Genomic DNA, 16,105 nt, shown 5'->3' with positions numbered 1-16,105 from the left:
CAATGTGGGCAGGCATCATCTAATCCACTGAGGGACTGAATAGAACAAAAACGTGGAGGAAGGGCAGATTCACCCTCTCTGCTCGAGCTGCGAACATCCATCTTTTCCTGACCTCAGACCTTGAGGCTATTGGTTCTTGGGCCGTCAGACACCAGGGCTTATACCAACACCATCCCCTCACCCCCTACCCCATTTTTCAAGCCTTTGGCCTGGGACTGGTAGTTATACCATCAACTCCCCTGGTTCTCAGGCCTTCAGACTCAAACTGAATTACATGATCAGCTTCAGCTTTTCTAGTTCTCTAGCTTGCAGAAAGAAGATGGAGGGGACTTCTTGGCTTCCATAATGGTGTGAGCAAATTCCCATAATAAATTCCCTCTTATATATGTCTGTATACCCTATTGGCTCTGACTAATACACCTTCAGGGCATTTCAAAGGCATCGAGCTCTCCCAGAAAACGTGAGATTGACTTCCTAAATGGAAGTCAATGGTGGCTCACATCTGTAATCCCAGCTCTTTGGGAAGCCAAGGCAGGTGGACCACTTGAGGCCAGGAGTTCGAGACCAGCCTGGCCAACATGGCAAAACCCCATCTCTACTAAAAATACAAAAATACAAAAATTAGCCAGGCATGGTGGCGGGCACCTGTAATCCCAACTACTTGGGAGGCTGAGGGTGGAGAATAGCTGGAACCTGGGAGGCAGAGGTTGCAGCGAGCTGAGATCATGCCACTGTACTCCAGCCTGGGCAACAGAGTGAGACTCTGTCTCCAAAAAAAAAAAAGAAGTTTACTAGGATGATTTTTAAAAAAATTCCAAGGCTTAAATACATGTAAGAAGCATGGAGAGCACAAAAGAGGGAAAGATAAATTCTCCATGGGGAAGTAGGTAGGTTTGCCCGCCAGTGTTGGGGAAGCTTAACATGGAAAGTGAGACATGTGAGGCAAAGTGCAAAAGCGTGGAGGTAGAAAAAAAAAACAAAAAAACAGTTATCTGACATCATGGAAGTGCAAATAGCTCTATGCAAAAGGACAGAAGTCTATGTCTCATGTTAGGGAAGCAAAATAAGTTTAAAAATCTAAGGACAGGCTGGGGGCGGTGGCTCAGGCCTGTAATCCCAGCACTTTGGGAGGCCAAGGCGGTCGGATCACGTGAGGTCAGGAGATAGAGATCAGCCTGGCCAACATGGCGAAACCCCATCTCCACCAAAAATACAAAAATAAGCCTCGCGTGGTAGCACACACCTATAATCCCAGTTACTCGGGAGGCTGAGGCATGAGAATCAGGAAGTTAGAAACCCGGGAGGTGGAGGTTGCAGTGAGCCCAGATCGTGCCACTGCACTCCAGCCTGGGTGACAGAGTGAGGCAAAATAATAATAATAATAATAATAATTAATAATAAATAAAAACTAAGGACAAATGCTGGACTACAATCATGGGAAAAGCATGGATTTTTTACTTAAACTAATGGATCACCACTAAGGGATTCTATATACAGGAAAGAAATATAAACTAACTTTTGTATCTTGAAAGAATAAATTCCATGTTACCATTGTATTTTGTACTTCAGGATAACATGTTAAAAATAGAGACTTTTTAATCTTTTTCTTTCTTTCTTTTTTTGAGGAACCGACCACGAGCAGGGCCATCACACAGTTTTAAGTCCAGACTGAAAACACATATTCTATGATCCAATATTCCTTTAATTTTGAACTATTTAAGGTGTAAGACGTGTCAAAAGGCCCCAGAGGAATATAAAAATGTCGGATAGTTTGTACCTAGATAAAACAAGATCATTAGAGAGGTGTGCACATGAAGAACCCAGTGGGCTGAGTTCTGCACTGGCCTTGTGCCTTTGACTTATTTGGAAGACAGCTGTAAATCAGTGGTTCTCAACTTTGAGCGTGTATCAGAATCACCCAGAGGGCTTGTCAGCACACAGGCTGCTGAGCCTCACACTCAAAGTTAGATATTCAGTAGGTCTGGCTTAGGGTCCAAGAATTTGCATCTCTAACAATATCTCAGATGCTGTTGCTGGTGGTCCAGGGAACACACTGGAAAAACCACTGCTCCAGAAGATGGCCATGGCAAGCTCTATTGCACATTTATCATTAGGTTGACCACCTGCCCAGTTTACACCTGCTGTTATAGCATAATTATTAATGATGCCCCTTTCACTTTCCAAAGTTTCTGAATTTGGATGATAAAGTGTAAGGTCACCTCACCTATAATCCATAATGAGATCAAAAAGGGGTTTTGGAGCTGAGCACAGTGGCTCACGCCTGTAATCCCAGCACTTTGGGAGGCCAAGGCCAGTGGACCACTTGAGGTCAGAAGTTCGAGACCAGCCTGGCCAACATGGTGAAACCCTGTCTCTACAAAAAAAAAAAAAATTAGCTGGGCGAGGTGGTGCATGCCTGTAATCCCAGCTACTTGGGAGGCTGAGGCTGGAGAATCCCTTGAGCCCAGGAGGCGGAGTTTGCAGTGAGCTGAGATGGCGCCATTGCACTCCAGCCTGGGTGACAGAGCGAGACTCTGTCTCTAATAAATAAATAAATAATACAAAAATTAGCCAGGCATGGTGGCATGTGCCTGTAATCCCAGCTACTCAGGAGGCTGAGGCTGGAGTATCGCTTGAGCCCGGGAGGCAGAGTTTGCAGTGAGCTGAGATCGAGCCACTATACTCCAGCCTGGACAACAGAGCAGGACCCCGCCTCAAAAATAAAGGGGGTGGGAGATGGTTTACATTCAATTATCAGGAAATCTTTACCCTGGAAAAATTTTTCTTTACCCTTGTAGTCATTTTTCTCCCTGTGGCCAAGGTAAATCCTACAAATAATTGCATTTTCTTTCCAGCTATGTCTGATAGGAAGCTCAGAAAGAAACTTGTAGCTTAATTTTAGTTACTCTGCAGAACCCTAGGGCCCAAATGCCTACAGCCCAAATCGATTCTGGTCCTGACTTCGTCCATTCTTTCTATATTTTCTCTGATCTAATTTTTATGGAGCTATACTTGTACATTTTACTACGGGGATTCTTAAAAGCCCACAAAAGCTGCTCAACTGCAACAGGTGCAACAAACAAATACATGAATTAATGATGACTCATGAGAAACGTGGTTATTTCCTGACTTTCTTGGGAAGGGACATAGGTCTGTGAAGTCAAGGTTGTATTGCTCAGATTAAGCAGCCTGGAAATCTCCACACTTCAGCTGGACGAGAGGCTGCACCCCATGGAGAGCCAGAGAACTCCATGCCTTTGTGATCACAAGCTGCATATGTGTGACTGATTTGATCATGTGGCACTTGGAGAAAGGCAGATTTCTCATTGGAACTAAGTATGCAATTGTCCCCTCCCAATTCATTTATTATTATTATTATTATTATTATTATTATTATTATTTGAGACACAGTTTCATTCTGTCGCCCAGGCTGGAGTGCAGTGGCACAGCTTACTGCAACCTCCACCTCCTGGGTTCCAGCGATTCTCATGCCTCAGCCTCTGGATTAGCTGGGATTACAGGTGTGCGCCACTATGTCTGGCTAATTTTTGTATTTTTATTTATTTATTTTTGAGACAGAGTCTCGTTCTGTGAAGGGGGCCAGCCCCTCCACACCTGTGGGTGTTTCTCGCCGGGTGGAACGAGAGACTTGAGAAAAGAAAGAGACACAGAGACAAAGTATAGAGAAAGAAAAGTGGGCCCAGGGGACTGGCACTCAGCATACGGAGGACCGGTGCCGGCACCGGTCTCTGAGTTCCCTAAGTATTTATTGATCATTATTTTTACCATCTGGGAGAGAGGGCTGTGGTAGGACAATAGGGTAATAGCGGGGAGAGGGTCAGCAGGAAAACATGTGAACGAATGTCTCTGTGTCATAAACAAGGTTAAGAAAACGTGATGTGCACATACATAAACATCTTTGGTGCATTAAATAGCAGTACTGCTACCAGCATGTCTCACCTCCAGCCCTAAGGCGGTTTTCCTGTATCTCAGTAAATAGAACATACAATCGGGTTTTACACCAAGACATTCCATTGCCCAGGGACGAGCAGGAGACAGATGCCTTCCTCTTATCTCAACTGCAAAGAGGCCTTCCTCTTTTACTAGTCCTCCTCAGCACAGACCCTTTACCGGTATCAGGCTGGGGGACTGTCAGGCCTTTCCCTCCCCACAAGGCCATATCTCAGACTACCACATGGGGAGAAACCTTGGACAATACCTGGCTTTCCTAGGCAGAGGTCCCTGCGGCCTGCTGCAGTGTATTGTGTCCCTGGGTACTTGAGATTAGAGAGTGGTGATGACTTTTAACAAGCATACTGCCTTCAAGCACTTGCTTAACGAAGCATATCCTGCATATCCCTAAATCCATTAAGCCTTGAGTAAACACAGCACATGTCTCTGCAAGCACAGGGTTGGGGGTAGGGTTACAGATTAACAGCATCTCAAAGCAGAAGAATTTGTCTTAGTACAGAACAAAATGGAGTCTCTTATGTCTACTTCTTTCTACATAGACACAGTAACAGTCTGATCTCTCTTTCTTTTCCTCACAGTTCTGTCGCCCAGGCTGGAGTGCAGTGGCACAATCTCAGCTCGCTGCAACCTCTGCCTCTCTGGTGCCAGTGATTCTAGTGTCTCAGCCTCCGAAGTAGCTGGGATTATAGGCGTGTGCCACCATGCCTGGCTAATTTTTATTTATTTATTTATTGAGACAAGAGTCTTGCTGTGTCGCCCAGGCTGGAGTGCAGTGGCGTGATCTGGGCTCACTGCAACCTCTGCCTCCCGGGTTCCAGAGATTCTCCAGCGTCAGCCTCTCAAGTAGCTGGGATTATAGGTGTGTGCTGCCACGCCCAGCTAATTTTTGTATTTTTAGTAGAGACACGGTTTCACCATGTTGACCAGGCTGGTCTGCAACCCCTGACCTCAACTGATCCACCCACCTCTGCCTCCCAAAGTGCTGAGATTACAGGCGTGAGCCACAGCACCCAGCCCATTTATTATTATCACCTGTCCTTACACCCTAACCCAAGGGTACAATTTCTAAAACTATATATGTAGAAAATAATCATGTATGCGCACAAAGATTTAAATGTAGGAATTTTACCACGGTGATGTTCATAACAGTTAAAACCAAAACCAACTTTCATAAACATTTATTAACAGCATATTGGTTATATAAATTATGATATGTTCAAAGATACGCTATTTGCAGCTGTTAAAATTGTTTAGAAAAATATATGCTGCCATGGAAAAATATTTAAGTTAAAATACAACGTAAAAAAACAAGGTAACCCAACAACATGATTCCAGTTTTCATTTAAACTAAAAGTGCACATATGAATATACTGATCACTTGCAAACATAAGCACCAAAGCACATACCCAGAAAAAAATATATGGAAGCAAATAAATCAAATCGTTGATAGAATTTATATTTAGGAGATGTCAGAGTTAGAGGTCATTTTTACTTTCTTCTTTGTATTTATTCATAATGCATAACTTAATATTAGGAATATAATTATATAATAAACAAAACTAAAACAACAGAGTTTCAGAATATATTCGGGCTTACTGACTGCATGACCCTGAGCCCCTGAGACGATGAACCCTTCCAGAGCCAACAGGATCCACAGGCAGGTCTGAAAGAAGGGAGCTGTCAGCCGGGGCCTGGCTCGCTCATTGTCCTCCTCGGTTTACAGAATCTCAGCGGGAACTTTGAGTGGGAAAATTGATCTCAGCTGTGGTGGGCGAGGGTGGAAGACACAGTCAGGAGACCTGGCTCCAGTCTAGTGCTCTCACTGCCAACCTGAGAGGCCTGGGCAAGTCACTTGCCTTCTGGGACCATTTTATTAATCTTTGAAGGGAGGAGGGAGAGCCAGAAGGACCCCGGAGATTGTGGTGGCCCTACTACCCCGCCAGTCTCTAAGTTCTAAGGGAAAAAGGGTTTTTCTGTACCTAAATCAGGATAGAGGAGAAATCGGCACATCCCCAGAGGACGGGGGGAAAGGAGTGCTGGTGAGAATCAGCTGACATCTGTAAAGAATCAATGGAGAGGGAAGGATCCCTGCTGGGGTGGGGGATAGCGTCTCCCTGGCTAAGGCTGGTGGCTGCCGGCACCGGATCTCCCCCAAGACACCCTGCAGGGAGCTGCCTCCCCCTCTCCCCTAGGCCATGGGGATGAACCCTTCACATCCCCCCTCTCTTCCATCTCAACTCCACAGAAGATTCTGATGTACAGTAAAAGGTGATCACTAAATCACTGATCCTCCCCCGCAAAGCTGCTAAAAATAATTAATCACCACAGGAACCCTTGCAATGACCAAATTTGGTTACAGCCTTTTAAAAAATCTCTCTCTGTTTTGCAGATAAAGGTTACAGTCTTACAGTCCAAAGACGAGGAGAAATTCTTAAACACTTCCATGCAGAAACAAGTTTTATACAAGGAAGAGGAATAAGACCAGCAGCAGACAGCTCATTGACAAAAATTGAATTCAGATGTCATTTAACATCTACAGACCATGTATTAGTTATCTATTGCTGTATTATAAATTACCATTATAAAAACTTGATGGCCTTAAAAACACACACTCTCATGGTTTCTGTAGGTTAGGAATCTGGGTATGGCTTAGCTGGGTCCTCTGTTTCAGAGTCTCTCCTAGGGCTACAGTCAAGGTGTCAGCCAGGAGTTGTGGCCTCATCTGAAGGCTGAACTGGGGAAAGACTTACTTCCAAGCTCACTTATGTGGTTGTTCACAGGATTCTATCCCTTTTGGGATGTTGGAATGTATGGAAAGCCTCAGTTTCTGATAGTTGGAGGCTATCCTTAGTCTCTTGCTACATGGGCCTTCCCAACATGGCATGTTGCTTTGCCAAAACCAACAAGGGAAAGAGCCTGTCACCAAGACAAAAGCTATGATCTCTTGTAATCTAACCGCAAAGGTGGTATCCTCTCAATGTTAAGGTATTGTATTGGTTAGAAGCAAGTTACTCAAATGGAGAGAAGGTGATGAATTCCAGGAGGCAGGGATCACTGAGGGTTATCGTAGAAGTTACTTCCCATAACCCAAGCTTGTCCAACCTGCAGCCCATGGGCCACATGTAGCCCAGGACAGCTTTGAATGCAGCCCAACACAAATTCGTAAACTTTCTTAAAGTATTTTGAGATTTTTTTTTTTTTGCTATTTTTTTTTTTTAGCTCATCAGCTATTGTTAGTATTATTATATTTTATGTGTGGCCCAAGACAATTCTTCTTCTTCCAGTGTGACCCAGGGAAGCCCAAAGATTGGACACCCCTACCATAGGCCATGGAGAGATAAGAATTCCAATCCTGTACCCCATCCCAAGAAACCATTCCTTGGTCAGCGCAAAAGAATGACAGTTTCAGACATGAAATAATTTGAATAGTGTTTCACCAATGTATTCTGCTTAAAGAAAACACTCAGGGATATATTGTAAATAAATGAATATGAAATCATAAGAGAGATCTCAAAATAAGAGAGCAAAACAATGGTCCACAATTAATGTTGAGGTAAAATACACACCCCTGAGCACACACTCATACAGTTAAAGTTAAATTATAATAGATGAAGTCACTGGGGAGTTTGAATAAAAATGTTAGGTGAGATTTCTTGAAGCAGGATTAACTCAACCTATAAGAAAAATATAGCCTTTAAATACACAGCTTAAATTTTTCTAGAAAAATAAGAAAGCAATACTATTCATCTTTTTCTATAAAATAAGGTCCAGTTATATTCGGATAAAATAGTAAAGGAAATAAATCATGCCTGTTGGAAATGGGAAAAGTATATAATGGGACAATTAATAAAAATAAAACTTTCCAAACTAATGAGGAAAACAGGAAGGACAAAAATGAACAGAAATTGACCAGGCACAGTGACTCACACCTGTAATCCCAGCACTTTGGAAGGCCGAGGTGGGCAGATCACTAGAGGTCAGGAGTTCGAGACCAGCCTGGTCAATTTGGAGAAACCACATCTCTACTAAAAATACAAAAACTAGCCGGGCGTGGTGGCGCATGCCTGTAATCCCAGCTACTCAGGAGGCTGAGGCAGGAGAATTGCTTGAACCTGGGAGGCAGAGGTTGCAGTGAGCCAAGATCGGGTCACTGCACTCCAGCCTGAGTGACAGAGCGGGACCCCATCTCAAAAGAAAAAAAAAAATACGTAATGTCACTGTGTGAAATGGTCTAAGATATATACTTTAGGATTCATCTCCCCCCAAAAAACACAGAACCACAGGAGAAATTTGTTTTAAAATGTTACAATAGATTTATTCTACCTTTTTATAGTATAACAGCTGAAGTAGACAGAAAGAAAAAATAAATCATCCAACTAGATTGAAAAGTCCCCACCAAGTCCTAATATTTAACAGAGAATATAGTTTCTTCTCTTATATCCATGAAAGTTTTACAAAATTGTGTCACGTACTCAGGCCACGGAGAAAATATTGAATAACATTTACAAATTCATATTCTACAGGCTACATTCTCTGATGATAATAAAAAACATAATTACATAAAAATAAAAAAAGACAACTAAGCTACCTTAACCAGTAAGAACCTAAGAAGCTTTCTTCAATACCTACGATCAAAATGAGAAGTCAATTCTGTGGTTTCACCTTCCATACCAGAGTGTTTGAAACATAGCCACATGTAGAGGAAAGTGTATAGTCTCAAATACTTTACTATTTAAAAAAAAGAAAAAAGAAAAAAGACTGGAAGTCCCAAAATAATCGAGTTGGGAACACGACTTAGGAAATCAGAAGAACAGCAAAATTAAATAAAAAACCTAAAAATAGAAACACAAAACAAAGAGTCAAGAAGTGACAAGTAATACAAATAGAAGTTTATATAAATAAAATAAATATAAAATTAGGAAGTATAAATAAATAAAAAGCTGCTCTGGGAAATCTGATCAAATTGAAAAAAAAGAAAGAAACACAATATTAGTAATGAGAAAGGAGATACTGTACCAGACAAGTAGTAATGTAAAGTAGTTGTACTGGAATATGAGGTATAAAGTCTAGAGCAACACACTTAAACATTTAGAACTATATGGGTTCCTGGGAGGAGAGTAATTATAAAAACAGATTTTAAAAAATCGTAAGGGCTGGGTGTGGTGGCTCACGCCTGTAATCCCAGCACTTTGGGAGGCCAAGGCAGGCGGATCAACTGAGGTCAGGAGTTCGAGACCAGCCTGGCCAACATAGTAAAACCCCATCTCTACTAAAAATACAAAAAAATGCCAGGGCATAGTGGTGTGCACCTGTAATCCCAGCTACTCAGGAGGCTGAGGCAGGAGAATCACTTGAACCCTGGAGGCAGAAGTTGCAGTGAGCTGAGATCGGGCCACTGCACTCCAGCCTGGGTGACAGGGCAAGAAACTCCATCTCAAAAAAAAAAAAAAGATCATAAGGTATCAGTGAGCATAGGAAAAAAATTAGGAAATGTCGTTCAGGTCTGTCATTGGAGACATACCAGCACCCACAAGCAACACTACTGGATGCACCTCCAACGGCACAGAAGGCCTGGATGGGGGCTGGCAAAGGCAGATGTGGCAGAAGCCACCTTCTGGCAAACCTACAGGTGTGAAATAGGTGTGACAGGACAGGCTGGAAAGGACAGGGCACAGTCAGAGCAGGGTGGTGGGAAGAGGGGGCCCGGAAGTGAAAGGCAGGACAGACTGGGGTTGGACTGAGATGGGACAAGGCTGACAGGGCAAGGACCTCGTGGGAAGGTCAGGAACAGGACAAGATGGGTGCGGGTAGGGGCGTGATGGCTATGACAGGTGGGGCCTGTCACCCACCAACTATTGGAGGTTTGGAATTGGGTTTGCAGCCAGAGAGACAGGTTTAGGGAACATCATGAGCTATCAAAATCCTTGTTCTTCCAAAGTTGATGAAGAAAACTCTAGACAGTGGATGTAACAGCAGGGCAGATCCCTTGGCCTCACCCAGGTTCAGGGAAGAAAGGCACAGGGATGGAGGAATGGATGGGAATGGGGAATTTTTAGACAATCCCCCCGACCACCACCAAGGAAGGGTAGACAGAGAGACAGGAGACCAAGTGGTGGACAGAGAAGCACAGAGAGAAACTCCAAGATGCCCTAAGAAAAAGGTGGATGGAGCAGCAGGTGTGGGAGGAGGGATTTGTGAGGTGTCACCTTTACACAGAGTGTGGTATATGGGACCTAGGTCCAGCAAGGCTTAGATGTCCACCCTGGAGCACAAGTCACTGGTGAATGGGTCATGCTGGATCGTCTTGTGCAGCATCAGAGCCAGCAGCCCCACCCGGTTCATCAAAAACGTGTGCACCTTCTGCTCCTGCTCAAACAGCTGTTCCAGCTTGTGCAACTGTGGGACCTGAATGCTCGAGAGGGAGTCCAGGATCCTACCCCATCCCCCAGCCCCCTCGGCATGGCACCTACCGCCTGCATGCGCTCCAGGTCCACCTCAGCACGCCTCAGCTTCTCCCAGCTGTAGTAGCAGTTGCACAGGCATTTGGGGAGGCAACAGAAATTACCCGTGAACTCAAAGACATTATGCACTAGTGGACAACCGCCCACCTCATCCTTTGGCACCTATGGTGAAGAATAAAGGAGGATGAGCTATGAGGGAGGGTAGCCCTGGAGAATGATCAGGCACAGGGAAACAACAGGGGGATGGAGGACAGAGAGGAGAGGGATAGGGATTGATCAGGCAGGGGGAAGAGAGGAATTCAGAGAAGAGAGGACAAATAGCGGGTGATCAGGCATAGAGGATAGAGGAATGAGGTTGACTAAGCAGGGATGGAAGAATGCAGGTGATGCAGGTAAGAACAGAAGCACAGAAAGAGATCCAACAGAAGGAGGGATGCTAGAGGGCAGGTGGGCCAGGGAGAGCTGGAGAGCTGGAGGGCTGGAAAGCAGTCCGGCAGGAGGAGGGAAGGGTTGAGGGTGGTCCGAGGAGGAGAAGTAGATGAGTGGGGTTTGTTGATGCAGAGGGGAGGTGAGGGCTGAGGTGAAGGAGAGGAGGGTGGAGGGAGAGAATGGGGAGTGGTCAAACAGGGAGGAAGAAAGGATGTAGGTGACAGGCAGAAAATAGAATCAGGGGTCAGTGAGGCGGGGAAAATGATCAGAATGGAGGAAAGTCAGAAAGTGAGGAAGAGAAGTTGAGGGTGCCACACAAGGAGGAGGGTACAGCGGGTTGGCCAGGCAGGCGGTGGGGCAGGAAGGGAGGATGGTCGAGCAAGAAGAGGATCAGAATTGGGGGGTGCTTCTGCAGTGAGGAGGGGCAGGACCATCCGGAAGGTGGTCGGGCAAGGAGGGCATGAATACAGACAGCCAGTTAGAGAGAAAAGGAAGAAGAGAGGGTGAAAGGCAGCAAGGAGCATGGAACGTGGGGTGGTCAGGAAGGGAAGGGGGACACACAGGGGTTGCTGAGGAGATGCAGAGGGCAGTCAGGCAGGGAGGATTGGAGGAATGGAAGGTGATGAGGTAAGGAAGGGTCTCACCTTGGGGTCCCAAGAGTGCTCAGAACACAGCACCTTGAGGCGCTTACAGTACCTCTTACTCTTCAGACTGTAGGCATCACAGAAGAACCATGTGGTCCTGGAGGGGGGTGGAAAAGTGAGGTGCTGAGAGTCAGGAGGAGGGAGGTCCCACCCCAGAACCCTACCTGCACCTAGTCCCAGACCCCACCCATACCATGCCTCTAACTACACCCGCCTCTGCCTCTGAGCCCACCCACATCCTGCCCCTGACCTTGCTCAACCTTGCTTCTGACCCTGTCCACATAATGCCTTCGACCCTTACTAGCCCCCACACTCACCCTTCAATGTAAGTAGGGTACAGGGACCCAATGGACAGTTGGCACTCATACTGGGAAAGAAAGAGCACAAATGGGAGGAACTGTGGACATATGCCGCGTGTCCTCCTACAATAAAGCTCCAAACACCAGGTCTATTGTCCCCTGCAGACCCTATGCTCCTGTCTGCACAGCCAGTGTCCCCCTCACCACTGGTTAATGCCCTGACCTTGGCTCTCATACTGGGCGTGGGGGAAGAGCACACACAGGGGAAGCCATGGATGTGTGTTGCATTCCTTGTATAACAAATATCCAGGCGCCAAACCTGCCCCCACCACATGGACCCTACCCATGTGCCACCCCACCCAACCAAAAACACCCTTGTCCCATCTGACTCCCAATGTTCCAACCTTGGCAAAGCAGCGTTCCATGTGGCGCAAGGCAACACGCTTAGAGATGGGCTGCCCGCAGGAGACACAAAAGATCTGCAGGTCTTTGCTGCCCTTTTCACCTTCGTTGTTCTGCACAGGACAATGGAGGGGCCAGGGAAGCAGTACAGGATGGGGAGGGACAGGACAAGAGGCCAGGTACCTTTAAGCTCTACCTCACCAATGCCCTCTCGCCTAGTAATCCGTGCACACAGCCTACTGTTTGCCATGCAGAATGATGGCCTCAAGTTCATGGAAATGGCACTCCGTGTCCTTCAGGCAAGTATAGGTGTCCTGCTGCTCATGGTGGATGTGCTCGAGCATTTTCTTGCCATGCTCATTGGCAATGCAGGGGCTCCTTTGCCACTGCTGGATGCACTGGGGAAGGATGTTATTGATGCAGCTGGAAGAAGAGAAAGCAAGAAATGAAATGGGTAGATGGGGATTATCAGAGGAATGAGAAAGATGAGCTACTGAATGGTGACTCTATAGGGTACCGAGTGGTGGATGAGGGCATGTTAGTGAATGGGTGGTTGAACAGTGGATGGGTGGGTGGATGGGTGGAGGGGCAGGTGGGTGAGTGTCTATAAGGGTGAGTGTCTATAAGGGTGGATGGGCAGGTGGGTTAGTGGCTATAAGGATGGATGAGCAGGTGGGTGAGTGGCTATAAGGGTGGATGAGCATCCTGGTGGATGTAATGTGGATGGGCGGTTCAGTGAGTGGGTGACTATGATGGTGGATGGGTGGGTGGCTGAGTGGAATTACAGATGGCATGGATCACACCTTACTTCTCCTTTGTCCCTTAACCTCGAGGTGCACTCACTCACCTGCCAGCCTCATGCTACAGTCATCCGAACAGTACTTGGAGCCCGGCCAAGTGGAATACACACAGCCGGGTCCCAGGCACTGCCGTGGTGAGGCTGGGTCCTTGACATGCTCCGGATGCTTCCACTTGCCTGTGTACTTCCTTTTCTTTTCTTTTTTTTTTTTTTTTTTGAGACGGAGTCTCACTCTGTTGCCCAGGCTGGAGTGCAGTGGTGGGATCTCGGCTCACTGCAAGCTCCGCCTCCCAGGTTCACGCCATTCTCCTGTCTCAGCCTCCCGAGTAGCTGGGACTACAGGCGCCCACCACCACGCCCGGCTGATTTTTTGTATTTTTAGTAGAGACGGGGTTTCACCGTGTTAGCCAGGATGGTCTCGATCTCCTGACCTTGTGATCCGCCTGCCTCGGCCTCCCAAAGTGCTGGGATTACAGGCGTGAGCCACGGCGCCCAGCCGTGTGCTTCCTTTTCTGCGTCTGCTGCTTCTCCTTCTTCAGGACAAGAGTGGTCATGGCAGGGTCAGGAGGGTCGATGTTAACCCCCAACTCCTGCACCCCTGCCCTGCATTCCACCCCCAACCTGCCTTCATGCTCCCCATTCAATTCGTCACCTTCTGCTCTACCTTTTTCTTCAAACTCTTCTTGTGCTTCACATTCACTGCCTGCTTCTGCCTGTGGGATCCATGAGCTGGAGCTTCTTGATGTCACTCACCCAGGGCTGCAGATCAGGAAATACTGACACACTCCACACAACTAGTTTCTCAAAGTGGTCTTCGGATACTCCCTGCCTCCTGTCACCTCACTGCTGAACCTCACTGCCCTCACTGTCCCCATCCTTCTACCCCAGGGTCCTCCCTCACACTTGGCAGGCTTTGATTGCCAAAAATCCCCTCTGCAAGTGTCCTGGTACAGGTCACAGTGCCAAGACAGGTCCTCTTCAGACAACAGCTGGGGTGTGGCTGTTGCCCAGGTGCCTCCCTTACTGCCAGTGGCACCACTGCTGTCTGGTGCTTCTAGGCTAGCCTGCACTTCTGCGTTTGAAGCAGTTGTCAAGTGGCCAGTGGGACCACAGCAAGGTCTCTGGGGGTGTTACAGGCAAGATCTGAGGGGCAGACCCTCAGCATCAGCCCAACTCCCTGTCCACCCTGTATCCTAGACTCACTGGGGACCAGAGATTACTAGTAGTATTCCCATGCTCGTGGAAAGAGGGCTGTTGATCAACCATAAGTGGGTAGGGACAGACAACCCTGCCCCAACACTCCTGGCCTCACCCTCAGGCCAACCTACCCTGGGGCAACCACACCTGCTGGATGCACTAGGCCCTGCCTGCCTAGGAATGACTGATACCACCTGGTCCTGCCTGCCCACCTTATCCAGACACACCAGGCTGGTCCACCTGGACACATCTGCCCCCAACTTGCCCACCTCCATGCATAAGGGCCTACCTAACCGCCCAGAAAATCTGGCTGCCACCCCTTCAGATTTGCTCTGCTCAGCCTGATCCACCCCTCCCTCCAAGACACACAGGCTACCCTGCTTACCCAACACGATGGACCCAGACAAGTCCACCTCTGCCTGCCCAAACACACTTGGCCCTGCCACTCAGGCAAGTTCAGTCTGCCTCACTGCCTGGACTACTCAGCTAGTCTCCCCAGGTTCCGCCTACCCACTTCTGCGCTCCTGGGGCAAGAGTGAATGGGTGATCAAATGGTGGATGCATGGGCGGATGGATTGAGGGAGGATCAAACGGTGGATGGATGGGCGGATGGGTTGAGGGACGCTCAGACTCACCTTACCCTTCGTGCCCTGTGGACCTCACACATGGCGTCCGGTCATACCCAGCCCCGCCCCTTGCCAGGCTCCGCCCCCTGCCCAGACTCTCGCAGCACCACAAGCCCCTTGGCATTCCGGGACGGAGAGGACGCAGCTTCACCTCACAGCCCGCTGAAACAGGTTAAGACGCCAAGCCCTGCCCCTCCTCCCCACTTGCACAGGCCACATAGGGCCCTACGGGCCCTGACCCACCCACCTAGCGAAATTTCACAATCTTTATTCTGAAAAGTACTCCTACCTGTGCCCAATATCGCCACATAAAATGCACAAATACACAAATATACGTTTGCGACCCAGGAGATTGAGACCAGCCTGAGGCAACATCGCGAGACTTCATCTCTAGAAAAAAAATTTTTTTAAATATTAGCCGGGTGTGATGGCGCGTGCCTGGGGTCCTAGCTACTCAGGAAGCCAAGGCAGGAGAATCGCTTGAGCCCGGAAGGTAGAGGCTGCAGTGAGCCAACATCGTGCCACTGCACTCCAGGTGAGATCCCACCACCGCACTCCAGCCTGGGCGACAGAGCGAGATTCCATCTCAAAATACATATATACATATGTACACATTTCTGTGCGCATCATATATATGCACACATGCAAGCAAGTCACTACTCTTGGCAATTAAGGGAGCAAGAACACACACAGGACCAATACACATCTTGAACAAAACAGTATCAGTTGGAGAACTCATACTATCTTCAAGCTAGAGATACAATATTAATAAAAATGGGCCTTGGACTTAGTCTTAAAGGGACTCTAAACACATTCCAATTAATAAGCACCACACAGCACACAGATAAGGTGCATCAGAAATCAATAAAAGGCTTAGCTTTTGTTAATTGGAAACACACATCTAAATAACTCTTGGTAAAAAGAAATTAGAAAACACTTAACTATTATGAAAACAATAATTCTCAACTTGTTGTCTTAGATGGAACTTTAAGCCATCCTAAAGTTCTTTTCTCATCTTAATATGAGAAAAGAAGAAAAATGGAAATAAATTACCCATTGGAGGATCTGACTGGGAGCATTCAACTCAACTTACAGCAAGTTCCTATTGTGACTCCAAAAATCTCCATTATCAACTCCCAAATTCCCTTCGATGACCCTACATCCACCCTCCAATCACAAAATTCACAGTCTCTCATCAAAGCTCTTGCAAAATACCTCAGCATCTAGTAGATGCTGAACCACGGAGCCGCCTGTGAGGTGCAGCCAAAAAGCTGCG

At 47.1% G+C, this 16,105-nt stretch overlaps 1 protein-coding gene and 1 long non-coding RNA gene across 2 annotated transcripts in view; one reads left to right on the top strand and one right to left on the bottom strand.

Moving 5' to 3' along the window:
• LOC144338589 (uncharacterized) overlaps positions 1–16,105 on the top strand; it is a 117,262-nt gene that overhangs the window by 75,798 nt on the left and 25,359 nt on the right. The gene's annotated exons all lie outside the window — the stretch shown is intronic.
• LOC114674895 (CXXC-type zinc finger protein 1-like) lies at positions 10,222–14,870 on the bottom strand. The gene is made up of 7 exons (XM_077989491.1): positions 14,844–14,870; positions 13,504–13,719; positions 12,210–12,320; positions 11,824–11,873; positions 11,507–11,603; positions 10,443–10,595; positions 10,222–10,368 (listed from the first exon to the last, which is right to left on the bottom strand). The coding sequence occupies exons 1-7, from the start codon at positions 14,868–14,870 to the stop codon at positions 10,222–10,224; spliced, it is 801 nt and encodes a 266-aa protein (XP_077845617.1).

Source organism: Macaca mulatta, chromosome X (genome assembly GCF_049350105.2).
Source record: "Macaca mulatta isolate MMU2019108-1 chromosome X, T2T-MMU8v2.0, whole genome shotgun sequence".
Taxonomy (NCBI): domain Eukaryota; kingdom Metazoa; phylum Chordata; class Mammalia; order Primates; family Cercopithecidae; genus Macaca; species Macaca mulatta.
Note: the sequence above shows the minus strand (reverse complement) of the source record. Positions and strands in the feature narration are given on the sequence as shown.

Bases quoted from the DNA above. Each gene is read 5' to 3' on its own strand.
- LOC114674895 (XM_077989491.1), bottom strand. From the start codon at position 14,870: ATGTGTGAGGTCCACAGGGCACGAAGG. The intron at 11,874-12,209 runs GTTGGAACATTG...TTTCTTTCCCAG, and splicing joins TGGAACGCTGCTTTGCCAAG to TATGAGTGCCAACTGTCCAT. The intron at 10,369-10,442 runs GTAGGTGCCATG...CAGGTCCCACAG, and splicing joins ACCTGGAGCGCATGCAGGCG to TTGCACAAGCTGGAACAGCT.